The sequence below is a fragment of the Arvicanthis niloticus genome, chromosome 26, assembly GCF_011762505.2.
Source record: "Arvicanthis niloticus isolate mArvNil1 chromosome 26, mArvNil1.pat.X, whole genome shotgun sequence".
Lineage (NCBI taxonomy): Eukaryota > Metazoa > Chordata > Mammalia > Rodentia > Muridae > Arvicanthis > Arvicanthis niloticus.
This window is the reverse complement of record NC_133434.1, coordinates 4,510,441-4,537,436: the sequence shown is the minus strand read 5'-3', so window position 1 is coordinate 4,537,436 and position 26,996 is coordinate 4,510,441. Positions and strand designations below refer to the sequence as shown.

The 26,996-nt window shown below is 48.6% G+C and overlaps 1 protein-coding gene across 2 annotated transcripts in view; it reads right to left on the bottom strand.

Moving 5' to 3' along the window:
- Window positions 1-1,009: 1,009 nt before the first annotated feature.
- The window catches only part of Kirrel3 (kirre like nephrin family adhesion molecule 3), a 562,840-nt gene continuing 536,853 nt past the window's right edge, over window positions 1,010-26,996 (bottom strand). The window contains exons 8-17 of one of the 2 annotated variants that reach the window (XM_076924603.1): window positions 24,575-24,723; window positions 22,870-22,997; window positions 21,734-21,860; window positions 18,119-18,219; window positions 14,296-14,494; window positions 12,779-12,814; window positions 9,235-9,342; window positions 7,827-7,936; window positions 3,066-3,152; window positions 1,010-2,484 (exon numbers count right to left, since the gene is read on the bottom strand). In XM_076924603.1, coding sequence (XP_076780718.1) covers window positions 2,041-2,484; window positions 3,066-3,152; window positions 7,827-7,936; window positions 9,235-9,342; window positions 12,779-12,814; window positions 14,296-14,494; window positions 18,119-18,219; window positions 21,734-21,860; window positions 22,870-22,997; window positions 24,575-24,723 — 1,489 coding nt within the window. In that variant the 3' untranslated portion in view covers window positions 1,010-2,040. The remainder of the gene's footprint in view (window positions 2,485-3,065; window positions 3,153-7,826; window positions 7,937-9,234; window positions 9,343-12,778; window positions 12,815-14,295; window positions 14,495-18,118; window positions 18,220-21,733; window positions 21,861-22,869; window positions 22,998-24,574; window positions 24,724-26,996) is intronic. The other variant, XM_076924604.1, reaches the window with a different exon arrangement.

Sequence of the window (26,996 nt, the reverse complement as noted above, 5' to 3'; positions counted from 1 at the left end):
ATGTAGTCCTGGGTCTTTGTTCCCTACTGGCAAGGGTGAATGCATATGAGAAGAGGGAATTCTTGTTGAGATAAACCCAAAAGGATAAGGTTCAGCAATCCCAGAGTCGATGACAAGCCAGAATGGTACAAGTGGCTGGATGCAGGGTTTGAGGTCAGACTTTCATTTCTGATGGGTTTCTAATCCTTATGTCTTGGGGACAGCAGAGGATGATATCAAGGGAACCAAGGGAGTTTTCAAGCATTAAAACAATATAATTGAAGCATAAAGTTACTCTGAGTGGAGTAGCTATAATGGCTAGGCATAAGATCTAAGGTCAGGATTACCCAAGGAAAAAGAGTATAAGCAAAAATTTGATAACGAGGAATCTCATGGTGGGTAAGAACCCCCAAAAAGGTTTCAGAAGAAGAGTCAAAAGCAAGTGAGGCCCTCCCATCCTTAGGAACAATTTGGGTTCTTCAGAGTTCCATCTGAACCCCACTCCCTGTACTTGAACACTAATTTATCCAACCTGTCTGCTATGATGATTTTTAGTTTTCTACCTAGGCGAGTATACTCTAGGGTTTTTTTTTTTTTTTTTTTTCTTTCTTTCTTTTCCAGTCCTATACTTGAGTGTTAGAGTGTTGGTGGTGATCTTTCAAGAGGGCCTGCTTCTTGTAAAAGGCTAGAAGGATCTGGCCAGTATCCAAAGCCATGGTATTGACTTATCTGTATTTGCCAAGATTTGAAGTTGGTGTTTAGTGAAACCTGTTTTTTCCCTCCTAACGTAATCCACAAACACAGAGGAGTTAACTTGTAGTTTCTATTATAACCACAACCAGCCCCAACAATGACCTTCCCTGCCTGGGAAAAAATGAAGTGAAGCAAACAAAACATAACACAACAACAACAACAACAACAAAAAAACCCAGCCAACCAACCAACCAACCCAACCCCCCGAGCTCCCACAATGTACTTGGACTCTTGGGGTCTTCCTATGGCTCATGCAGTAACAAAAGCACAGAACAGGTTTGTTGGGGGTAATGGCCCTAACGTTTATTTTTAAGTGGGGACTGATGGGAGGGAGAGATGAAGAAAACTGTCCCTCTTGCACACAGAGTCCTGTCTACTGGAGAATGGATCGTTGTTCCTTGTGGTCATCAGCTGAAAGAGTCTGTCTCATCCTCCAGCCTAGATTTCAGCCCCCCTAAAACCCACATCTCCCAGGAAGCACGATGCAGTAACCGTTCAACAAAACCCTGACCAGAGAAGTTCTCACACTCCTCATATTAGCTCGATTGTGCTGTGGGAAGGAAGGGAGAACACGGAACAGGGTGTGTGGGTGAGGGCGAGGGCTCTGAACTGCACAGCCTGGCACAGGGTGTGTTGGGTCAGCTCTTCTCCAGGCTTTCACATCCTACCTCCTTCCCTTCCTCAGCTCTGAGGACACTAGATTCTCACGGGCCAGTCCCGCCACCGAGCTCAGAGGCATCAAGTCCAAGAACAGAACTGCAAGAATACAGACACAAACACCATACAAAGTGGGGGCAGGCTCCCAGGCAGATGCTCCCTTGGTCAGGATCATTTCTCAACCCCCAGCCTCTGTGGTATGGGTTATGCACAGTGGGGAGGCTGGGATCTCGGGAGTAGCTCAGTGCTGGGAAAAAGTCCTCCGTTCCCCAAGGCTGTAAAGAATACAGGCTCCAGGGATGGCTTATGGGCGGCAAGAGGAGCTAGGAAAGTGGACGGCAGTTTCATAAAAGCAAAGTTCTAGCTGCCACTAGTGCCCTTGGAGGACAAGGTGGTTGAGGGGCCTTTAGGGAAGAGCAAGAGACAGAGGCCCTGAGCTCTATGCACTCAGGTGCATTCTCTTCGTTTTCCACCCGGGAGCCAGATTTGTGCTTGATCAGAGCTTCGAAGGAAGGTGTTAACAGAGGTGCTTGGAGGTCACCCCCGGAGGTGGCCAGTTCTAGGGTCCTCTGCAAAGTAGCCCCAGTCCTTGGAGAACAAGAATGTACCCTGTCCTCCTCCTTGGCCCATCCCCACCACAATGCGTGGTCCTCAGACGTGAGTCTGCATCCTCCGCTGCAGGGGTCGACTGGGGTCGGAGTTCTGGGAAGAGGACTGGGAGTGGTGGGAAGAGGAGGCAGAAGCCTTGCTGGCCTTGTCAAACTGCACGTAGCCATCTTGCTTGCCGCTGCTGCTGACGCTGCTGTCACACTGCGTGTCCAGGAAGGAGCTGCTGTCGCTGAGGGATCCCCTCTGAAACTCCCGTTCACAGAGCTCAATGGAAGAGCTGCCCATGCCCAACACAAACCTCTGTCCATAGTCGTAGAGGCGGCCCTGGCCGCTCAAGGTACTGTAGATGTTGGTGAACGACATGCCTGTGGGCACACGCTGTTTGCCTGTTGGACGCAGGTCTGGCTGGCAGCTGGACAGGGAGATGGTTGGAGTTGAATGGTGTTCTTTGAAGGTGTTGACGCTGTAGTAGCCATTGGTGGGGTCCTGGGTAGGCAAGAACAAGAGGAATTTCACCAAGGAGCCTTCACTGGCAGGGGACCAGGCTGACCAATCCTATTTTGCATAGGGGAGGAAAGGAGGGAGGGAAGGATTGGGGAAAAAGGGTACTGACCAGGATACAGCAAGGGTTAGCATGGCAGGGATGCTAGCAGACCCTGGCAGGTGCTCATTTGTCAGGAGGGAGGGTGATGGTGTTCCAAACCTGGTTTATATCAGGGATAAGGCAAGATCATTTGGAAAAAAAAAAAAACACAACAAAACAAAAAACAAAACAGCCTTTAGTTGTTTTTGTGGATTTATCCAGAACATGAGTACTGACTTCTAAAATATATTTGTTGTAAGACTGTGGGAGAGGAGAATTGTAGGAATCCTTGCTTAAGTCAGTTTCTCAGTGTTGGGTCCAGAAGAGCAGCTACTTTCAGTCCTGCCCTCCTTCCCCCCTAGTCGGTGACACCTGTCCCCAGGCTGGCATTGAGTCCTTCCATTCTACTGGCTGTGGTTCTCTGTTTAGGTAAGGGATAGATGGGACCATCATCTCTGTAGTCCAGACCCACTGTGGCTCTTACCTTCAGGTTCTGAAACTCCTTCTCCTCTTCTTTGAGGACCTCCAGCTGTTTCAGCACTGAGTCTTGTTGGAATTCACCCCGGTCCATCTACAACCCAAAAATGGCTACTCAGTACATAAAAGGTGAACTCAACTCCACCTCCTCCCTGGAGAAGATGAAGAAATGACCTCTAAGAATTGCCATGTGGCTGGGCGGTGGTGGCGCATGCCTTTAATCCCAGCACTTGGGAGGCAGAGGCAGGCGGATTTCTGAGTTCGAGGCCAGCCTGGTCTACCGAGTGAGTTCCAGGACAGCCAAGGCTATACAGAGAAACCCTGTCTCGAAAAACCAAAAAAAAAAAAAAAAAAAAAAAAAAAAAAAGAATTGCCATGTGTATCCCTTGAATGGCCTGGACCGCAGAAAGGCGGGTGAAACAGTTGGATACAATTCCAGACCTCAGTAATGTTCTGGAAACCCTCATGTGAGGGCAGAGACAGGAGGTGGGGGAGGATGAAGCATCAGTATTAACTGTGAGGCCATGTTTTCTTCCACTGGGCAGGACATCTCCAGACTTCTCATTTGAATATTTGTTGGAAAGTTCTCTTCTGCACTAAGGACCCTGTAGATACACAGTAAGATGCAGTACGACAGATCTGCTCACCCGGGAGATGCACCTGAGATAAGTAAGCGCCCACTGAACATCAACACCAGCTAAACAGCAGGCTCTTTATGACAGTCCTTCAATCAGTGCTAGGATGATGGAAGGAATCCCAGTGGAGATGCTGGCAACATGGGTGCTACGGATTGGATCTGAACTATCTCCCCAAAGACCATGTGTTCAAAGTTTAGTATACCCATGATATGGCACTACTAGAAGGTAGTGCTTAGTAGAAGGGAGTGAGGTCACTGGAGGTGTGCCATAGAAGAGGTCACTGGAACCAGGCCCCCTTTTGTCTTGTCTTGCTTCCTGGCCAGCATAAGATAGACAATCTTCTCTGCTGCATGCTTTTGTCATAATGTTCGGCCGTGATGCAGGTCCGAAGGCATCAGAGCCACATGAACATGAACTGAAACCATGGGCCAAAAGAAACTGTTTCTCTTTTATTTTATTTTTTTAAGTTAATCTCTCTGTGTACATGTGTGCAGGTGTGTGTGCACTTTGTATATGTGTGTCACAGTGTGTGCGTGGACATCGAATGATAATGTTTTAGGTGTTCGTGCTCTCCCTTTGGTTCTGGGGTTCAGGGTCTGGATTGAACATCACTGGCTTTTGCCTCATGAGTTATCTTAGCAGTGTTGGCTTTGTTGTTGCTGCTTTGCGACAGGGACTTACTTTGTAGCTCAAGCCTATGACAAACCCCCTGCTCCAGCTTTCTGAGTCCTGGGATTAGAGGTATGAGCCACTATGTCTTTCCCCTTCTCGTTTGTATGTGTTGTGTATATAGCTCTGTGAAAAAAAAAAAGGTGTGTGTGTGTGTGTGTGTGTAGACCAGAGGTTGATGTTGAATGTCTTTTTTTTTTTTTTTTTTTTTTTTTGGTTTTTCAAGACAGGGTTTCTCTGTATAGCCATGGCTGTCCTGGAACTCACTCTGTAGACCAGGCCAGCCTCGAACTCAGAAATCTGCCTGCCTCTGCCTCCCAAGTGCTGGGATTAAAGGCATGAGCCACCACTGCCCGGCTTTGAATGTCTTTTAAAAACATGCTCCATCTTACTTTTTGAGGCAGGATTGCTAACTGAGCCCAGAGCTCACCAGTGTAGCTAGCCTAAGCTGGTCAGTGAGCCCAAAAGATCCTCCTGTCTCCACCTCTCCAAGACTTCGATGGCTGGTGCTTGCTTTTTTTTCACATGAGTTCTGAGAAAATTGAACTCAGGTCCTCATGTTTGTGTGTCAAAACACCCTATCGACTGGGGCCATCCCCCTGCCCTGATTTTCTCAGTATTCTGTCAGAGCAACCAAAAGCTGACTAATAAAATAGGTCACATCACTTCCTTCCTCATAGCAGTGACTCAAAGGGGCCGGAAAACTGTCTTCCTTGACAAGTGCCAAACAGCCTTAGGGAAAAGATCCTGCCCTTCCAGTCCTCAGCACACCTTGGTTTTAGGACCTTGCATATTGTGGTCACTGACCAGCAAGCTTCTGGCCAGAGTGAGTGCAGTGATCGGTATTTGTGACTGAGTGAGCATCTGAGTTCCAAATCACCGAGTAATGATGACATATAAGACCAGGACAAAGCTTCCAGTGTGCAGTGGATGTATAAAGTGATCAGGGACCACAGGGATGCTCCTCCCGCCTCCCCGACTTAAGGTGTGTCACTCATGCAGGGCCACTCCTGCAGTGGCTCTCTCCAGCTCGCCCAGCTGGAGCTGGGTGTTTTGTTTGTCTCGCGCATCATCTCAGTCTTGAGTGAGTTAGTGTGCCTCCTTCCTGTTATTCCCCTACTAATTGCATTACTTTTTATTTTTTTTTTTCACTTTCCCAGTAAATGCACTGGTTCCATCTAAATTGTTATTGTTCTTTCCTACCAGATACAGCGTCTAAGGCACTTCCCCTTGATGATGGAGTATTTCCCAGATCACAGGGTATATATAAAATCTCCCGGTGTGGAGGAAGGGACTAGTGAATACCTACCCAAGGGACAGACTAGCTACAGAGCCTCAGCAAGTCTCTTCTGCCAAATTGTCCCCTCTACTCTTCCCCCAAATACTCTGAGGGTATGACTTTGAGACAAAAGAAAGACCTCTTTGGGTGAGGACTAAAGAGTCCATCAGGGATGAGGGGTGGACCTGATGAGGCTTAATTAGTATCATTCCTTCTCAAGTGTGGGATGTAGTTTCCATCCCGTGTGAAGGAATGTTCTGCTATGTCAGGTACTGTGTCAGGGAGGCCCCAGGGGAAATACAAGACCTTGGCCCTTGAAAAGCTCTGGAATACCCAGACAGGCTTCCTTGTCCAGCAGTAGGCTGTCAAAGAGGCTCATGAGGGAGTGTAGCAAAAACAAAAACAAAACACCGAACAGCTCAATAGTGTGTGAGGAGGGGTCAGGAGAAAATCTTGGAGTGGATGACATTTGAACCAATTTTTATTGCAGGGCATGAAATTTATCAGCAAAGTCAACAGGGAGAAGGACTGTGGGGGCTTTGATGTGTAAAGGACTCCTAGACCGGAGTCACTAGTACTTAGTGTGTCTGGAAAGCCAGGTTTGTCTGTCTGAGAGATGGAACTAGAAAGATTGGTAGTTGCCATGTAGCAAAGGGCCTGATGACATGTTGGGTAGGTGGACATCATCCAGCATTCACAGAAGCCACTGTGGGACTTCAGTCGATTGCCACAGAACCAGATTTACATTTAATATTTTATTCAGTTTGAGACAGAGTCTCATTCATTAGTTCAGGATGGCCTCAGGGTCATAGAGATACGGTTTCTACTGGGGTTATAGGCATGGGCCACCAGATTTGTGTTTTAGAATGACACTTTTTGCAGGGCCATGGAGCATGGGTTGTGACAAGTGGCCAACACCATGTTCCTTAAGGGGTTGCTGCAGTGGCTCCGGAGGGCAAGATCCAAAATAAGACAGTGATTTTTGGGGAGAGGTGGGGACACCTAGTTGAGACATATTTTTGAAGCAGAATTGACAGACCCTGAAAATCAATTGACTAGAGGAAGCGTGGCAGAGAGAAAAGTCAGTTCCACTCAGGAAACATTGTGAGCCTCTGCCAGGGATGAAGAAGGCAGCAGTTGCTCCCCATCTAGTGGGTGGATTTAGAGCAGCACTGTGGTTAGCAATCCTTGGGCCCTTGCAGGCAGGCCTCTGCATCCCTAGATTCTGCACAGCAGATTCAACCACGGATCAAAAATATTTAGGGAAAATTGCCTGAACCGGACGTACATACCTTACTCACCATTAATTCTTAAGCAATATGGTACAGTAATTGTTTACATAGCATTAACGTTACATTTCATAAGTAGAGATGATTTATGCATACGAAAGGATGCGGATAGCATCTGTGTAAATGTCATATAGCATCTTATACAAGAGACTTGTACATATTCAGATTTGGGTATCTGGGAATTATAGAGCAGAACTCTGCACGTATGGACCCCATATGCACTCAGGTTAGTTACTCTGTAATCCTGATGATGGTCCTGTACTGTGTTCATGTCCAGTTCATAGATGGGGTCACTGGGGCTCAGAGAAGCCCTTGTCCTTTTATTCTTGCTCTCTTGTCACTGTTTCCAGCTATTACCTCATCAAAATAATGTGTTCTATGAGGTTCCAGCATGTTGACTAGGCTCAGGCCTGGACAGTTGGAGGATTCTGGTCCTTGCAGAAAGGATCAGGAAAGGGAGGTGCCGGTTTGGAGAAGTTTTGCTTTTGATAGACATCCAGTTCCCAAGGTGTGTGTGTGTGGGGGGGGGGCAGTGTTTCTGGCAGACTTCTGTGTATGTGTGTGTGAAGGGCGAAAAGGATAAAGAATGCAACAAATGTCTATACCACCCACCACCTGGGTATGAGACCCTATATAGCCATACAAGTGAATTCAAGCACGAGTCTTTTTCTTAACCAATGGTCAGGCTCCAGGTCAAGTATTGCATCAAAGATGTCTCTCAATCTCCCCCATGACTTCACAGATGCACAAACAACTGCTCATTGGCTGAGTGTATGCCTGGCTCACTTCAGAGGTGGGAAGGGTTTGCCTGGATGCGCTGCCTGTCAGCAGTATGGAGAGCATCAAGAAGTCTGTGTTCTCAGGATGCAGTGGGGCATAGGCAGCACTCTTACCATCAGCTGCTTGATGGTGGTGTGGTCTTCAGCCTCTCGGCCAGAAGCTGGCTCCTTGTGTACAATCTCCACCCGAATATCGTTTTTGGCTGATACAACACCTTTGAGATCTGGACATAAGATAGGAAGGTGCAGACAAAAAAAAAATTCAGTTCTCATCCTTAGGTAAGAGATGTCAACTGCCCCACAGCCCCTTGCTGCCTCCCCCTTTCCCCACTCCAACTCAGGATTTAACCTCCCCTCAGACTCTGAAATTTTAGTTTTGCAGGTCCCCAATACATAGTACTTCTGTAGAGATTGACTGTTGGCTTGATGGGCTTCAAAGACTGGCCGCCTATCTTCTGCAGCATCTCCTGTCATTGGAGAGGCTGTCCGCATCCATCCCCCTATCTCATCTGGCCGGGATCTATTGCCCTGAGTCCCCACTCCCTTCGAGAAGTCTTCTCTGTCTCCACTTGGATTTGAGCTCTCCATCTATAGGGCCACGAATCTTAATGTTAAAAAGACCTTAAGGTCTTTCAGCCAATCCAGAGCACACAGAGGCCTAGCTTCCCTGAACTACAGTAGTCTGTTAGACAAATCTTGTTGAAATACGCTCCCTTGTCACGTCCGTGGAAAAGCAGCAAGGGAACGTTCAGAGGCTTCCTCTAACAAGTGAAGGATACGAGGTGGTCATAGCTTGTTGTGGTGACTCAGTGCATTCTGATCCTAAAAGCTCAGAGGTGGCTGGGGCTTATACAGGCGGTACCATCCAGCCCTCTAATATCACCAGTAAGGAACTGGGGTCCGTAAATACATGTGATTTGCCCAGGGTCACAGAGCGGAAGATGGAACTTCTGTCTTCAACTCATCTCTGCCATCCTACCTTTCCCTTACCCCTGCCAGTCATACGTAACTCCAGAGCTGAGCCCAGTACAGAGGCCCCATGTCCATACACTCTTTAAGAGTGTACTGGCCCTAGAACTGTATTGCTAAAGATGAAAGACCTTGAAAAGCCTGTCCAGGGCAATTCTTCGCATGCCTTTGTGCCCTGTGTGGGTGACTTGCTTTTCAGGTTAAGCTAGCAGTCTTTGCAGAGCAAGGAGGGTCAAGCCATCCTGTTCCCTCTGAGGTTTTTCTATACACTCCAAATCACAGTGCTGTGTGTGTGTCCAACCCAGAGCGCTAGTGGCCAGTCCTGCTACATGGAAGCCAGTTGAGTTCGGTTCAGCCTCAGTAGGGTTCCCACTTGCTGCCAGACACCCTCCAGGTGCATAACAATACATCATACCCATCCCGGCCCCAGGAGCTCACAACAATGTTGCAGGCCCCTATTCTTTGTACTCCAGCTTACTTGCTCTCCTGGGCAGTCTAAGCCTGGCCTTTTTCTCTGTCCCCCTCCCTGAGATCCCGGGTCTCCCTCCCGTACTTCTCTGGGAACGGGCACAGCAGAAGGCCACAATGGTTGCCATTAGGACGAGGAAGGCCACACCAGCTCCTACGGCTACCCCGATGATGACGGCCATCGGTACAGACTCTGTGGGAAAAGAAACAGACAAGGCTGATGAGGGAAGGAGAAAACTACTGTCCTGCTAGGGCCCCACCCAGTCCCCCAGGTGCAGCCCCTGCCAAGCTGGGGCCAGACCACTGCCATGTGGGACCCTCTTGGGAATGCCTTTTGGGGCCTGGGCAGGCACAGACAGTCCAATAGGGGTTAGCTCTGGATAGGAATGTTGAGCCTGGATAGAGGACATAGGGTGGGTGGAGAGTAGGGAGGAGCCAGGGAGAGGGGTAGATGCTAGAACAGGGTAGAGAGCCAGGGAGAGGAAAACTGGAGATGCAGGACGAGGCTAGCCTAATTTAGCTCTCTTCAGCATTAAGGGAAGACTCTATAATGCATGTAGTAGTTAGCAAGTCATAAAACCCATGGTTTTCCCTTAACAACAACAACAACAACAACAACAACAACAACAACAACAACAACAACAACAACAACAGCAGCAGCAGCAGCAATGGCTCCTGCCCTTGCCTGTCCAGTTCCTTCCTTTCTTCCCTTTCTGTGGAACAAGGTGGGTACATACAGACAAGTTCTCAGGGCTTTCAGCTCTGAGGCAACTTCCCCTTCTGGCCTGCTGGGAATCAGGACCTATGCTGCCCCATACATGTCCACGTCTTGGGACCAGGGGAGATCCAATTACAGCTTCCTTGCTGCCACAGTGCTCAGGAGAAAAGGCCCTTTCTTTTTTCTTGACCTTCACACCTCACTCCTTCAAGGCCAGCCCTTCAACATCCACCATCTGCTCTATCCCCAAGGGTGCAGAACTCCTCACCCTGGTACATTCCCCAGTCGGCCTGTGGCCCTTGCCAAATGGGCAGGACTAGCAGGTGATGCTGTGGGGGCAGGGAGACTGCCTTTCGGTAAAGCTCTGTGCCTTCTGTGGATGCACATAGGCCCTGAGTGAGTAGTCTGCCTGTAGCCCTGAAGAGCTCTTAGAAATTCTGAGGAAGGGTGTAATGAACCCAAGCCCCTCATTTGGGAAGGACACTGAAGCCCAAAGAAATCAGTGACTTGTTCATGGGTGTGTGTGTGCCTTCTGTGTGTGAACGAGGTCACTCCAGGTCTCCTCGTCCTCCTCCCAACTCCACCCCGCTGATCTCTGTGTCACATGGTATTCTCCGGACTGCTGTCTGGTTGTGTCCCTTGCTCCTTTACCCCACATCTCCATGTCTCTTGTCTGTAAAATGGAGTCGTAACAGTGTCCCTTTAGAGGCCTTTAAGGATGTTAGTTGAAACAGTGAGAGTAAATGTCTTGGGACAGAGCCGAAGGTCCAGCCTTCTTTAAATATTTGTCCCAGTTCCTTTGTGTGTGTGTGTGTGTGTGTGTGGGGAGGACAGTAGCAGACAGAAGCCTTAACTGAGAGGAAATTCCTCTGAACACCTGAGGTCCTTCCCCACCCATGTTCGTCAGTGCAGCATGGATGACCCACAGAAGGTGAGGTGTTCTGGAGCTATGGATAGAATATCATTGTTCTTTTTCTTTTCTTTTCTTTTTTTTTTTTTTTTTGATGTTTTGGGAATGAAATTCAGGGTTTCATACATACTACCTAAGTGCTCTGCTCCCTCACCCCTGTTTACTAAAGAGAAAAAAAAAACAATAAACAAACAAAAAACCCACTGAAATTCTGGTCCCCAAGCTCTTGTTGTGAAGTGGGGGGGGTACCTATTAGACCTGGTGTCACACTAACCCAGGATTCACACAGGAATTCTCTTGTTACCTACCTATTAGTGGCCAAGACCTACAGAGGTGACAGAAGGTGACCAAGAGGAAGTAAGGATGGCAAATCCCAAGGATTGAATGGGGAGCTGTTGGGGTTGAACTCAGAAATCAGTACCGGGGGGGGGGGGGGGGGGGGGGGGGGGGGGGGGGAAAGATGAAATCTCAGCCAAGCTGGCTTTGACAAACATGTGTTCCTAGTTAAACCTCCTTAGCCTGTGGTTTGAATTTCTTTATTTTGTGTTTGATCTAGCACTCATGGGATTCCTAGGGAGTTTCCTAAGGAAAACTCAGGGGTGTCCCTTCTCAACTCAGAGCCAAGGCACACTCTCTTAACATCCCCAGGCTTCAACTTTTCATCCATAAGTCGGGGAGCTGAGGCAGCAGAAGTTTGGCTGTTGCTGGCTCATCTCTAAATCCCCATTTTCTTGCACTGTTTTTTGTTTTTGTTTTTCGAGACAGGGTTTCTCTGTGTAGTCCTGGCTGTCCTGGAATTCACTCTGTAGACCAGGCTGGCCTTGAACTCAGAAATCCGCCTGCCTCTGCCTCCCAAGTGCTGGGATTAAAGGCGTGCGCCACCGCCGCCGGCTCTTGCACTGTTAATAGCAGGGGGTGGGTGCCTCTTGGGGAGGCAGGGGCAGAGGAGAAGGGCTCTATGAAGGCAGGCGGCATCCCTTACTTTCCCTGGCCTCTTGGATTCTGACTTAGATCACTTTTTCAGACTACTTCTTTCTGGACAGAACATTCCTTTGAGAGGGACTGGGGAGGGATTGCCTTCCTTAGCTTCCTCTGCATCTGAGGAAGGGAACTGGCCATGCAGGGGTCCTGGCTACCAGAGGTGGAAGGAATATGAAATAAGTGCCTCCACAGGACCTCGACCTCTAGAGATCTGAAGATGTAGGTGGCAGATAATCTCATGCTGCCTCTGGATGGACCACAGGGCCTCTGTGGGATGGTCGTAATCTAGATTGGTGCTCTGAGAGAGGCACATGTGTCCAGGGAACATAGACTCCACACATAGCTCATTAAAACTGTGACAGAGGCCAGGCAACCAGTGTGGGCGGAGGACTGAGACAGAGGACCCTCAGGCGTTGGCCAGCCCTGTGGAGTAGGATTCACGAGGTCCTGCTGTTCTCCTCTGGTGTCCTGCCTGGGTATTCAGAGAGAACAGTTGTCTAGATGGAACAAATCAACCCATGGAGCTTATGACCACTTTGCTATAGGAGCCCTGGAGGGCCAGTGTCCAGCAGTGTCGGCTTGATGATGAGATGATGCTTCCATGGCGGGGATACAGGGAACGGGGGAGGCGGTGAGCTAGCAAGCATGGATGAAACAGCCCACAGGCCCCTGGGGAGCAATGTTGAGCTGGTGATGTGCTGAGGAGCAGAGTCAGGGAGGGCCTGGAAATAGAGGGAAGCTGGGGCGGGATGGGAGCCAGGGCTTCTGAGGACAAAGGGTAGGAGGAGAGCAAGAGTTGCATCCTGGAGAGGAAGGAGCCCCGGGCTGTGCTATCAGGCAGGTGTTTGGGGTCCCTGGTCGCCCGCTGCTGGGAGCCCCCTCCCACTGCTCTGACTGCACGGAGCCTTTGGCGCGGGGAGGACAGAGAACTTAGCAGCCTCCCTGCCCCCTTTTGAGCCCCTCCCCTACTAGCCGAGTCCCTCCCTCCATCCCGGGCAATCTCATCGGCTCCTTCCGTACCTGCTTCCAGCCCGGCTCCCGACTTCATTTCCGAACCTGTTTGGAAATAAAGCAAGCGTCTACAGCCAGGGCCTGGCTGGCCAGGGTGGGGTGGGACAGGGGGTTGGTCACCTGGAAGGGTGAAGGTGGGGTTCCCTTCTCTGTTATGTCTCTGGGACCGCTCCATAGATCCAGGTTCCCCCAACTGAACTTGAGTTCATTCAGCCTGACATGGCCCTCCAGAGCAGGGGCAAGGACAGAGAGAAAAGTCACACCTAGAGGGGAGGTTTGGTGGATGGGGGAGGGGTGGAGGTGGGACTACTAAAGGAAGTCAAAGGGGAAAGGGCATCAAGGGGAAGACAAAGAGGGAGGATAGGCAACAGGGGACCAGGGAGGTTTGGATGATGTGTGGATGGTATTATGCAAATTATATGCAAAGCGTTATGCAAAGCAGCACCTATTAGGAAAAGTGTTTGGAGACACTGAGACATTTGATCTGTAGGTGTGATGACCGGCCACCTCATGATTTATTGAGGCTTGTGGGGTGTGCCTGGGACCACTTGCTGGCCTTCCAACCTCTGATCCAGAGGCCCAGGCCTGCTGAACACCACCCCTGAACCCTCCGAGGCTGGGAAGATCTGCAGCCGGTTCTGTTCCAGGACCTAAGGTGCTACTGACTGTGTGCCGAGTGAACTTCTCTGGACTAGGTCTCATCTTCCGGGCACTCTCCATTTGGTAGTCTGAGCTGGAGAACTTTAAATGGAGACTGGAGATCTCTTGTTTGTTCTGAGAGGAGGGCTTGCTATGTTCCCCAGGCTGGATTTGACTATGTGGGCTGGATGATCCTGCGATCTCAGTCTACTGTGTAACTGAGAGTTCAGGCACATAGTACCATGTCGAGCATGAGACCAAGTTCTTAGTATCTGATTAGCAGCTAGGACAGTGGGCATATGGGGTCATAGTGATGGATTACAGCAAGATAAGCTTCCTTCCTCTTTCCCTCTCTCTCACACAAAATCCAGCTGCTCTGTGCTCCAGAACTGACCAGAGTCTCCTCTAAGGTACAGTGGTCCAGGTGTCTCCTGGGGGTTGCAGGCGGTCTGATCCCAGCCCCCACTCCCTCACATAAGCACCTCTTCTCCTTAGTGTTAGCATTGGCCCCGTTCTTGGGACTTCTTCTGTTCTATCATGTTTGGGATAGGTTTCTCAGCATGTATGCCCAAGTACAACCTAGCAAGATCATTCAGGCATCGGCTCAGAGCCCTCAGGGGAGGGCTGAATGTGTGGAAGCCAGGGTGTTTGGACACCATTGGGTGTTTATCACTGCCATCAGCCAAACTCACTCTGTGGTCACCCTTTTCTGAACAGCCCCAGAGGCCATTACTCAGAGCGGTCTTTGTTCCCTTGGCGGGCCCGATACCCCTTGCAGCAGAAGGTAGCTATGTGAGTCTGCATCACAGTGAGGAAGAGCACTGTGCCCCATCCTGAGATCTGCCCTGAATTCTCTCCGGTCCCCTGGGCACCCTGGAAGTCCTCACCTTGTTCCTTGAGTCGGATGATCTCCGTGTCAGAGCCGAAGCTGTTCCAGGCTGTACAGTTGTATATGGTCTGGAAGTCAGCGCGCACGATGTTGCTAATCGTCAGGGTGGAGATGACGCCCTCCTCCGTGTTCACTGTCTCCACCGTGTAGCGCCCTGATGTCCCCGACTCCAGCACATTCTCCTTCCAGGACCAGGCCTGCCGGATTGTGCAGGATTAGGAGACATCATACCTGGACCTAAGTATTACCTCTCCAAGACATTGACATAACTAGGTTCATGTTCACACTCACTGCCACACACCACCGACACAAACATATGTATTTGTGCACAAATGCCACAGACTAGAAAATCTAAATACATGTCATAAATATAAACAATCCACACCAGCACATCATCATGCAGGAACATAGATACTATGTCAAACCTCTGACCAGCATGTGCATACACTGATATGTGTGCATGCACATGCCCCCACACTAAAACACACCCACACACGCACATCATAAAACACATGTAAGTACTCAACACCCGTACGAATATCAACATGTGCAAAAGCACAGTGTACATACTATACCACAAACTATGAAAATAAATACACACGAACAACATATTACACACATGTATGACATAAGCACATACCGCAAACACTACACATACACACAACACAAACCGTGCATTCAGAAGCAGTCCGATGCCATATCGCATCACAAGGCACATGTGTGTATGTACCACTGTTCACATAAATATAGTCACAGCATAGAAACACATGCTATACCATCTATGCATATCAACCATATCGTAGACCACACAGTACAAACAAACATATATGTTTATAGATTATATGTTACAAACCACATAGTACACATACATGTACCTGAAGTACATACACATTCCATGACACCAAGAAGCACATTAGACACTGAATTCTACCAGCGTGCAAAAATAAATATACACATAACACATATACTCACACCATATCTCATAACACACACACACACACACACACACCAAGAACACATATCAATGCAGATGCACACAAACATACCCTAACATATACACACACCATTATACATGTGTATCACACATATCACGTGCACACATGCATCCCAGTATATAGCATAACACACACACACACACACACACACACACACACACACACATACACACACACACACACTGCATGTATATATCCAATTAACCATGTACATGCATATTCACACACAGTTCAGATCGGGGACATCTCAGAGGATATTTCCCTCCCTGAAGGGTACCCTCTGTAGCTCTGCATTGAAAACACTTTGTAGGCAAAGAGGAAGCCTTTGTGGCAGCAATGTAACCCTGCACATGGCCACTTGTCTGGGCTTCCTTGTCAGTACTCTCTGGTGCTGAGCCTTGGAGAGATGGAGAGACTTTAAAATTTTTGGAGGAAGGTTATTATCAGATAATACTCAGCTCTGAATGTAGCAGAAGACAACCTTGAACTGCTTATCCACCAACGTCACCGCCCACTGTTGACATCATGGGATTGACCATTACGACTAGTTTGGGGACTTTCTTTTTAATGGGAATATGTTCAAAATGGCTTGCTCCGTCATCTCTGTCTCTCTTTGTTTATAGAGGTGACTTTGCATGAACTCTGTCGTGTCCACCATGTCTATAATCTTGCTCCATGTTCAATGCCAGAAAGTACAAGTGAGGGCTTGGTTTCCTTCCCAGCTGTGGGGCTGTTTGTGGCTTCTTTGGTTGTACTCACTAAGGCCAGCACCCGTCACCACTGTGACAGCCCCAAAGGTCACCAGACGCTGCCAGACGCCTCTAGGGGACCTAGTGAGAGCCACTAGCCTAGAAATAAATACCTATAAAGAAAAAGATGATGTAAAAATGCTCAAGGGTGGTGGAAGGGGGATCTTTTACAATGGCCACAAGTTATAGTTACAGTTAAAAAAAAAAAAAAAAAAAGAGTGAATAGGGAGACGGAGGCAATAGTTACAGTGTGCAATTATTTGCAACATTGTGTGAGGCTTTCAGATGGCAAATGAACCAGATGCCCGGGACAACATTTAACAGCAACAATCCTCTAACGATGTCTTAGTTTACCAGGCAGCATCGCTGGCACACATAGGCTCTTATTGGAGCAGTGTCCATCTGAGCTACAGCCTTCCAGCACCGCTACACTGCAGAGTCCGGCCTCTGGGCAGTCTTCTAGTAAGACCATCTGTCCTGATTTGAATGAGACTAGCTCCCATAGGCATGCATGTTTGAATACTTGATCTGCATTGGTGGAGCTGTTTGGGAAGGATTAGAAAGTGTGGCCTTGTTGGAGGAGGTGGGTCACTGGGGGTAGGCTTTGAGGTTTCAAAAAGACTAGTGCCGCACCCCTGGTACTCCCTGCCTTCTGCTTGCATATCAAGATGTGAGCTCTCAGCTGCTCCTGCCCCTATGCCTTCGCTTTGCCATCATGGACTCTACTTAGCCCTCTGATCTGTAAGCCCAATTAAATGTTTACTTTTGTAAATGACCTTGGTCTTCCTGTTTGCTTGTTTGTTTTTGTTTTTAATAGTAATACAAAGTAATTAAGACACCGTCATTGGGGCCGGGGGGTTACTAAAGTAACACTTGCCCTCAGAAGTGCTACAAAATGCTCGCCTTTTCTTTGTTTTTGTACTGGAGCAGCTACCAGTTTTAGATTGATGGCGGGGTGGGGGATGGGTTGGGGAATGGGTGGGTGGGGGTGGGGGGGATGAGGTGTGGGGGTGGGAGGTGTTGTGTTTAGAAAGATGGCTTAGCCGGGCGGTGGTGCACGCCTTTAATCCCAGCACTTGGGAGGCAGAGGCAGGCGGATTTCTGAGTTCGAGGCCAGCCTGGTCTACAGAGTGAGTTCCAGGACAGCCAGGGCTACACAGAGAAACCCTGTCTCGAAAAACCAAAAAAAAAAAAAAAAAAAAAAAAAAAAAAAGAAAGAAAGATGGCTTAATGGTTTAGGTGTTTGCCACAGAAGCCTAGTGTGTCCTGAGTTGGATCTCTGAAATCTACATAAATGTGGAAGGAGAGAAAAGAGAAATAATCTCACAAAGTTGGCCTTTGATCTCTACTCATGCACCACTGGATCCCATCCACCTCCACATCCTCCTCACATGATGATAATACATTTAAAATTTTAAGTCTTTCTTCATCAAAGAAATGTAAACATCAAGGTACAAGTGAACGTGGACTGGGGGTGGGGGTAGGGGTGGGGGGTGGGGGTGGGGGTGGGGGTGGGGGTGGGGCGGGCTGTGCCTGGTCTGCCCTGGAGGCTGAGGGGTTGGAGGAAGAAAGGACAATACAGTGACCATTTTAGAGGGGCCTTCTCCATATGGAAGCACAGAGTACCTCCTGGACGCCAGGAGAAGAACCAGAAAAGGATAATTCTGGGAGGTACAGGGATTGGTGGCAGGTAAACTGCACCCAGTTTACAATTTTCTGACACTGGCTTTGATCCCAGGAAAGAAAAGAAATGGGTTGTCCTTTCCTGCTGCTGTTGTCACTTGCCCTCTGCACTCAGGATGCCTAATTCAGTCCAAATCGTCAAGGCTAGCACTTGGAGGCATGTATACCCCTAAGCTTGACTGCTCTGAGACAGGAGGCTGCCTCCTCTTAGCTCTTCTTCAGGGTACAGTCTCATGATACAGATAGGTATCATTTCATCCCATGGATGAAAGGGAAACTCGAAGGCTTGCACCAGGTTTTGGGACACCCAAGAGTCGGGCATAAGTGACCTCTGGATGCTGGGGGTAGGTGCTCTGCAGGCGCCCTCACCGCCTTCCCTCCCCAGAGCACTCACAATTCGGTCAGGCGGTGGTGTGCTCCGGATGAAGCATTTGATCTGGCCCTTCTCGCCATGGAGGGCATGCTGGGTCTGTGTGCTGGAGATGATGGGGGGTCCTGTTGGGAAGATGACATCATGTTAGGGATGCAGGAAGGGCAGAGCCCCAGCTGGCACCCTCGTTTGATGGGTTCGAAAGGGTATTCACCAAATCCAAGTATCCAGCAAACATTTACAGAAGGTCTGTGCATGCAAGGCAGAGTACAAGGTAGAGGGACTGAAAATAAATTAGGTATTCCATCATAAACCTTTCCAGGGATCTCGAGTGAACGCTTCCAAGACAGAATTCCCAGAAGACGTAATAAATAAGGAGTGCTCACGTCACAGGAGTGGTGCAGATAAAGCACTAACTGGCTTCAGAGGAGAGAGAATTATTTTATCTGCAGATGGGGAATGCTTTGCAAAGGAGGTGGTGAGCTTGGGACGGGAGTTGAGGCAGGCACCAGTATGAGAGAAGATTGTAAGGAAGAAGAGCAGACGCAATGCTATCCAGCCTAGCTCCCTTGTTGGAATTCAAGCAATTTCCCAGTTGTCCAGCAGAGGGCAAACTTGCCTAAGAAATTGGGTATCTGTCGGGCCAAGACGGAAAGGAAAGTGGCGCTGTTCCTTCACCAAGGGTGGGAATTACCTTGCAAAAGGGAAGTCTGGCTAGCTGAGCCTAATCCTACACAGGTCTGAGAAGATCCTCTAGTTTACTGTCTTGTTTTTCTCCACATACACAACTAGCCAGGCCAGTTGAAACCACAGCTCCAAATCTGACCCAGTGTTATTCTAATCAGTCTCTGTGTGTGTGTGTGTGTGTGTGAAAGCCAAGGGATACCACCTGGAGTGAAGCCTGTCTCACTGACACTTCCAGTTAACTGCCCTTCATCTCCGTCTAATTTGGGCTCGACTGTTTGAAGGATGAGGGTGGGGTTGAAAACATTCCCACATGTTCCCAGTCCCTGGGGTGATGGTTGGGATTTAGACCTCAGGAAAGATGGCTAAGAACGAGAGATCCCGAGAAAAGGCAAAATTATGCTGGGAACAAAACAAAAATTGCTGCAAACATAATTGCTGTTTATTAACTACCTTAATTAAAACAGATTTGCATTTCTATGAGTGGCTCTCAGCCAAGGGGGAAAAAACAGGTATTGGGAGAGATGGCTTCTGAGTTTGGAATGGAAATAACTGTCTGGTGCACAGACATGGGAGACCTCAAGGTAAGAGCTTTGTCTTTAGAAGGCTTTACGTGGACTGGAGCCAGTTCTCCTCCTCAGAGTTCCTCAACTCCCAGAAGCTGCTGGCCCCAAGCCCTGGTGCCTCTACATTCTGGGTGATGCTTTGCTTTGCAGCTGGGCTAAGTGGTGATATCATTAAAAAAAAAAAAAAAAAAAAAAAAAAAAAAAAAAAAAAAATCTTTCCCTTTCATTTCCCAGGAACTAGGAATCCCCAAGGGATTCACGGGTCTCTAAAAGCTGTCAACAAATACATATACGTTTTGGGGCTTCTTGAAAGAAAAATGTAAAAAAAAAAAAAAAAGAAAAAGAAAAAGAAAACTAGGATAAAGAAAACCAGGCTCGAAAAACCAATGGGCAATTGGCAGCCATCTCCCTCTTCCTCCCGGTACCCGCTTTGATCCAGCTCAGATTATAGTGGTGCCAATTCATTTCCTAAGGCCACGGGCCTGGCTGTCATTCACAGGAGGAGGACTGTGAGATGGCCCCATCTACCAGCCTCACCATCCCTCCACCCGTTCTAACTGCAGGCGGGATAGACAGTCCCAGACATAGTGTTGGCTGGCAGGTTCCTCCCTTTGGCTCATTCCATCCAGGCTCCAGTCTCATGGTGACTAGTAGAGAATAAACAAGGGGCAGTTTCCTTCCTTCCTCTTTCTGATTCCTTCAGCTGCTCTCTGCCCAGCAACCCAGGAAAGCCATGCAGGCTGCCAGAGCCTAGGCTGGAATGTGAGTCCTTCTGAGGGGTGTGTGTGTGTGTGTGTGTGTGTGTGTGTGTGTAGTATTTCCCAGGAGCAAAGGAAGAGTTCTTTCCCCCCAAAATTATTTTTAAGTTCCCAATAAGAAATGCCTGGATGTCTTAAAGCAACAGTAAAAATACCAGCCCCCTCCTTCCTCTCCCCTAGACACAAGGATGCTCAGTTAATAGCTCCAGGCAATGTGTGTCTGAGGGTCCCTAGCCTTGGAGCGGGGAGGGTCACAGCTGACAACAGGCATGGCAGCTTGGCTCCTCAGCGCCCTCCCCAGAGCGGGCAGTGGGGAGGGTTGCTGATTTCACTGTGGCAGTGGCGCGCTGAGCAGAGTGTCAGACACCGGCGCGGCAGGAAAAGGCTGCAGCCTGTGTTGCCATGGATATACCGAGGCGCGATCAGATGCTGTTATTTTTAGCCCTGCAGTGCCAATTTATTGGTGGCATCCTGGGGACACACAGGAAAGGCAGGAGGGCTTGGGAGTCTGGGTTCTGCCAGGGAGAGGTGACGCGTGAATGCTCTGCTGTCTGGGTAGCTCGAGTAGATTGACCACCTCTCTGCAGCAGCTGCCCTTCTAGAGAGAGGAGAAAAGGAACTACTGGGCAGGAGCTGAGTAATGGGGACAGCGCAGGGATGCTGAGGCGACATCAAGCTGAGCTTGTTTTTTTTTTTCTACAAAGGAAGAGAATAGATGAGTTTGTCTGTGGGTGGCTTCCTGCGTTCAGATCTAGTCACTTCGGATCATTTCCAGAATTTGCCTCACGCCCTGCTCTCAGGCCAGGACCCTGAAACCTCACACAAGGACCTGAAAGCTCAGGACTTTGATCTGAGGCAGCCAACAGCACACAGCAGTGCACGGTGGTGGGGTGGTGGTGGCGTTTAGGCCTTAGTGTTTCTCATGCCTAGAAACAGGCAACTCCGATTTCTGACCACAGCTCAAGTGTGCACTGTACTGGGATCTTGAAACTCTCATCTTGCTGCCAGACTTCTTGAGTCTGGCATGAGCTGGTTCTAGTTTTTTTTTTTTTTTTTTTTTTTTTTTTTTAAATCCCAGCATCCAGGTCTGATCTGACACTGCCATCCTCAGTGTTTCACAAACAGCAGTCAATAAACTCCCACTATGAGCTCACTTTCCTGCTGTGCTTACGTTCACTGCTCTATGACCTCAGGAGGGCCATGTAGGCTTCGTCCCCGGGGATAGTGATATGTCTCTCTGGCTGAGCAGCCCAGATGCAATGGGAAGTGGATGATCATGAGAAGTGAGGTATACCCTTAACCTCTCCATGGGCCTTGTCATGCGTGGGCCTTTAGTCAAAAGGTAGATAAAGGAATATGGTTGCCCTGTGACCTCTGACCTCTTTTTCTGGGCCAGGATAAAATTCATCACCAACCCTCTACTAAGAGCCTTTGGAAGGGATTGAAAAAGGAGGAGGGGGATTACCAGCTTGCCTTTCCCTCCACAGACCGATAGAATCTGTGTTAGGGGCAACAATGCCTAGAGTCAGTGAGCTCACTTTTGGGGACAACACCTGGTACCAAGATGCCTTGGGACTTTCCCCTCCTTCGAGTTCCCCACTCCCATTGTGATTTTTGAGTGGGGCCCTTACCATTGACAGTCAAGGTCACCTCTCTCTCTCCAGCTCCTACCCGGGGCACCACAGCCCGGCACACGTACTTCCCAGCATCCTCTTGGCGGACAGATTTAAGGGTTAGGGTCTTTTCATTGCTCAGGACCTAGGAGGAGGGAGAAGGATCAGATACAAAGCGTGAGGGAAGGCTTTGTCCGCCTGGGGTAGATTGCTGACACAGACTCCAGCATCTCTTTAAGCACCGAGGCGAAGTGAGGGTTAACAGACAGATTACTGTTAACCCTTAAGGCTTTGAGAGGAGACCCACACACAACACATGGAGACCTCTTTCCAGATGCAGGCCTGTGGGCATAGTGCATGGTGGTGGCAGGAATGTGGGACTCACCAACCAAGGACCCATGGCTTCTCTGTATGGAGAGAAGGATGCTACCCTTCTGTGACCTCCCAGCTCCCCATGGGTAAATTTATCCCACAACTGAATGTGGAGGGTCGGTCCTTGAATCTCGGTTTTCTGAGTTATTATTAGCATCTCCTTCGGAGATAGCTGGAGGTGATGATATTAGCTGGTCTTGGACCCTAGCTATTCCTGGCTGCAGTACTAAATACCTGCATGGTATTGGTCAGTTACCATCTCAGAGGCTCTTCGGTCTAAAGGGGGCAGTGACACCTCCTGCATGCAGCTGTGAGCACATAACAGACTACTCCGAAGTTGACTCCTTCTGCCTGACCACAAAACATAGTGCGGAGATGAAAGGTAATTTGGTTTGCTTTTCCAGGATAGGATTTCTTTGTGTAGCCCCGGCTGTCATGGAATTCAATTCTGTAGACCAGGCTGGCCTTGAACTCACAAAGCTCTTCCTGTCTCTGTTTCCCAAGTGCTGGGATTAAAGGTGTGTGCCACCATCACCCAGCAACCAAGGGTGAGTTTATCTGGGGAAAGCTTAGAAATCGTTCTAGTACTAGGGCAGAATAGTTTGCCATATGCATAGTGTGTTCAGAGTGACATGGGTGCAGGGAGACCTCAAGTTTCTGCTCCTCTTTGTGGGACTCCTTGGCTTCCTATAGAGATCGGCTCTCCCAAAACTCTCCTGCCTGCTCCACTATCTATCCCCAATTTCTGCCATAGGACCCTGGAGCCTGGCCGGAGGACTCACCACACCAGAACCTCGTTTCATCCATACGATGGTCAGAGACGGGTTGCCAATCCATGCACAGCTGAAGACAGCATCTGAGCCCAAATCAACCAGCAGGGACTGAGGCTCTGAGGTCATCCGAGGACCAACTGTGATGGGGAGGAAAGAGGAGATGAAATCAGTAGGTTTGGGGAGCTCTGGGGAGCCTTCCTGCTCTCTTCTCTCCACCCACCCCAACGGGAGGGAGGAGGCAGCCGAGTACTTAGCCACCTCAATCCACTTCAATCTCAATCACCTCAATCAATACTTTAATCAACCCACTCCCTTAGGTTTCGATTTTCTGAAGCTAGCCTGAGGTACAGGAGGGGGGACTCTGTAAGTGAGGATGAGATATCTTTTGCCCAGGCTCAACCTTTTTCAGGTTTACAAAGTAGGTGGTACCAGTCACAGGAAGAAAGCATGTAGGCCAATTTCTACCTCGACTTACCTTTCAGTCTTTTATTTTTAAAGATCCCTTTTCATCTGGCTTCAAAAAGTTGAGGAAACCCTTTGCTCCAGAAATCTTGGGCATTGGGACCATGACTTGAAACGACCTGGTCCACCATTCTAGGTATTTACAGGGTGTCTTCTATCCAAGACACCTCAGACCCCTTTTTAGCTTTCTAGAAGTAGACTAGCTCTTGGCCCCACCTCTGGCATCTCTACTCAGTATGTGTGAGTCCTCGTCTGACCTATTCTAATACCCTGGCCTGTAGATCAAATCTTGTTCCATATAGTGGCTGGGTTATGCAGAGAGCTGTGCAGGAAGGCCCTGCAGTGCTTCTTTGAGAAGACTAGAATTAGTTGTCTAGAACTGGGAGATGGAGAGTAGTTTCAACATGTAATGGGCAAGAGAACACAGCCACTGAGTCTTTGTGGGACACAAGGGTCAGGCAAAGTCAAGTTTGTTAAAAGTGCTTTCAATAAGTTCACATACTAATGGGCAGGTAGTATGTGAACTAATTATATATATGTGGGTGTGATAAACATCTCAGACTGGCTTTGAACTCACTATGTAGCCCTGCCTGGCCTCAAATTCAAGGCAGTCCTCCTGTTTTATAGCCTTTTGAGTTTGAGCGCCTGGATTATAGGTGTGTGCCTCTGCTGTGTGTTTTTGTTTGTTTGGTTTTTTTGCATCCAGCTGGCTAGTCCTCAAAAGTAGGTTGTCTTCATTTATTGGGCCACTGGTGAGAAAGGGGAGCTGTCCATGAGTCCCCGCAGTGGGACAGTGGAGTGAATGTATAGGTGATAGATTTGATTATTGTCTGGCTTCAGTCCCTACCCTGACACTTACTCCCTGCATGCCCTCGCGAGTCCATCTCCCTCATTTTGACAATAGGGATAATAAGATATACTTATGAACTGTATGCACGTGTGTTCCCCTCAGATTTACATGCTGAAACCCCCAGTGTGGATGTATTAGGAGGTAGGGCCCTTGGGAAGTGACTGGAATCCATGGACACCAGAACAGTCACACTGGCTCTTAGTTCCTGCTGGTCAGCCCTCCAAGTCCTAGTCACTGCACTGTGAGATGGCACCTCATAGGGATGAGTCAAGAATCTAAACAGGAGTGGTACTAGGAGATGCTACAAACACAACATGTACACTGTGCTTTGGGTGATGAATCTAGCTATAGTCTCAGTCACACACTACCCACTGCCTGGGTTCCCTGGGTCCCCACACTCACAGTATACGTCCACTGTACGGCTGAGATTGGTGCTGCCCAGGGCATTGGTCACTTCACAGGATACAGGCTCTGAGAAGTATGTGTAATCCACAGTGGTCCTATACAGCTCCCCAGATGCCTCCTTGATGATGTGACCCCGTTTGGCCCACCTGCAATACAAGTCAGAGGTCTTTTGTTGAGGGGGAGTATCCTGTTGGATGCTGGACCTACCAATTCTTCAAGAAAATGAGAAGATGATCTTGTACCCACAAGGTGGTCATGGCCTTTGAGCCATGGTCACCAAGCAGTCAGCGGCACTTGACAAGTAGGTTATTTGGGAGGTGAGTTACCTGGCTGGCCATCCCATGGTGGCCAGGTTGTTTGTTAATCCAACTCTCAGTCATCAGACAGCCTGGCCATACTGTTCTGAGCTCTATCCTGGGCCCCGACCTGGGCCGTGTAGGAAAAGGAGGGAGGCTGAGTGTCTGATGCCAGAGGTGAGGGCGGATGATGCAAGCCCTATACACGCATGAATGTTACACACATGACTGTGTGCAACCCCCCTACACACAGATAAAATAGGCATCAAGAAGTTTGGTTTTCCAGACCAGGTAACAAGATGTAGGTTTTTGACTCTCTGCAGGATGCTCTCACTCAGCAACTCTCTTAGCTTCAGCTCCAGCACAGGTGTCTCATCGTGCCCCTCCAGCCCTCCACCCCCGGTCTTCTTGTCAATCTTTCAGCCTTCCTCCCAGGGCAGATACTTGAGGCCACAGATCCATTAGTCCTGGTTGGGTGTGGATCAGTGGGTAGGAACCGTAGCTCATTCATGAGCTTATCAGTACCATATTGAAAGGAACAGACTAAAATCCTTAGGCATCACTTGATCTTAGCCCTGGAGTAATGGTTACAATGTCGGACCAGACACCAGGTGACTGCCATGTGCACAAAGGGGCATGTGAGTGTGTACATGACAGAAGTGCACATAATGTATTTACATATGCTCATGAGGCTTTTCATGTGGGTGCAAGCATGAATATAGATACACGCATGCCTATATGTACTTCATGAGGGTTTGCTTGTGTGCAAGTATGTGCCTGCATCTATCTATCTATCTATCTATCTATCTATCTATCTATCTATCTATCTATCCATCATCTATCTGTGTGTGTAAATGAGAGGGTTTATATGTGTACAAATTTAAATATATGCATATATATATATATATGTATGTACATGTGTGTATACCTGTAAACATGAGAATGTACATATGTGTGCCCATGAAGGTTTGCCTAGGTGTACTTGTGTGCATGTGTACATGGGGCAGCTACACAAATATAAATGTGAATATGTGCTTATGTGTTCATATAAGGGTTTGGGTTTGCATGTGTGTAAGTGTATGTGCATGCACTGTACCCATCTGTACACGAGTATAGATGAATAAGTATGTGAAAGTGTGAGCATGTACATGTGTGTAAGCATGTGCATGTGAGGGTGTGCATGTGTACGAGTGTGAGTGCACGTGTGTCTGTCTATGTGCATGACTTTATTCGTGTATTGAGGGTTTGTATGCGTGAGGTGTATATGCATGTACATGTGTGTATGCTTGTGCATGTGAGGGTGTGCGTGTGTACAAGTGTGAGTGCATGTGTGTCTGTCTATGTGCATGACTTTGTGTATTAAGGGTTTGTATGTGTGCAGGTGTATATGCAGGTACATGTGTGTATGCATGTGCGCATTTAGATTACACATTCTTAAGGGAAAAGCATTTATAGCTCCTCCTTGGCTTAAATTCAAATTACAACATTTACCCTTCAAAAACATAAAACTTCTAACCAGGCTCCTGGGAATCTGTAGCTGTCCTGGGCTGTTTGTAAAGCTGAAGAGGCCTCTGGGGTCCATCGCTGGTCCGTGTACTTGCCGTCCTCTGACCACGGCAACTTCTCTTCCCTTCCTTTCTCTGCTCCTGGATCTCTCTTGGCCACACAGATTCAATCCCCTCCATCTTTCCCTTAGCTCTTGGCTCAGTGTGGCTTGTCTAGCCCCAAGAGAGACGGCCACGTCTCTGCGTCCCAAGGAACACCTAGACTGGCTCCATGTGGTTATTATCTTGAATTAATATCGAGTAACTATTAAGAACACGATTAATAATAACAATTATAGTTTAACAACAGAGCAAACCGTAGCTCCCTGAGAGCTTAAGGAGCTTCCCAGCAAACCATTATGAGTTATTCATGAGTCATTTCAATTCCTAACTTTAATTTAATGACCAGACTTAATAGTTAGGCACGGCCCCTGCCTGAGGTGGATTAATTCTGTTCCAGACACACAGCTGGGGATCAGTGTCCAGCCTCTACTCCGTCTACCCTGTTGAAGGGAGGGCTTCTAAGTGGTGAGATACTGCGGTGAGGCTGATGAGGAGCTGATAGCTGAGAGGTGGGTG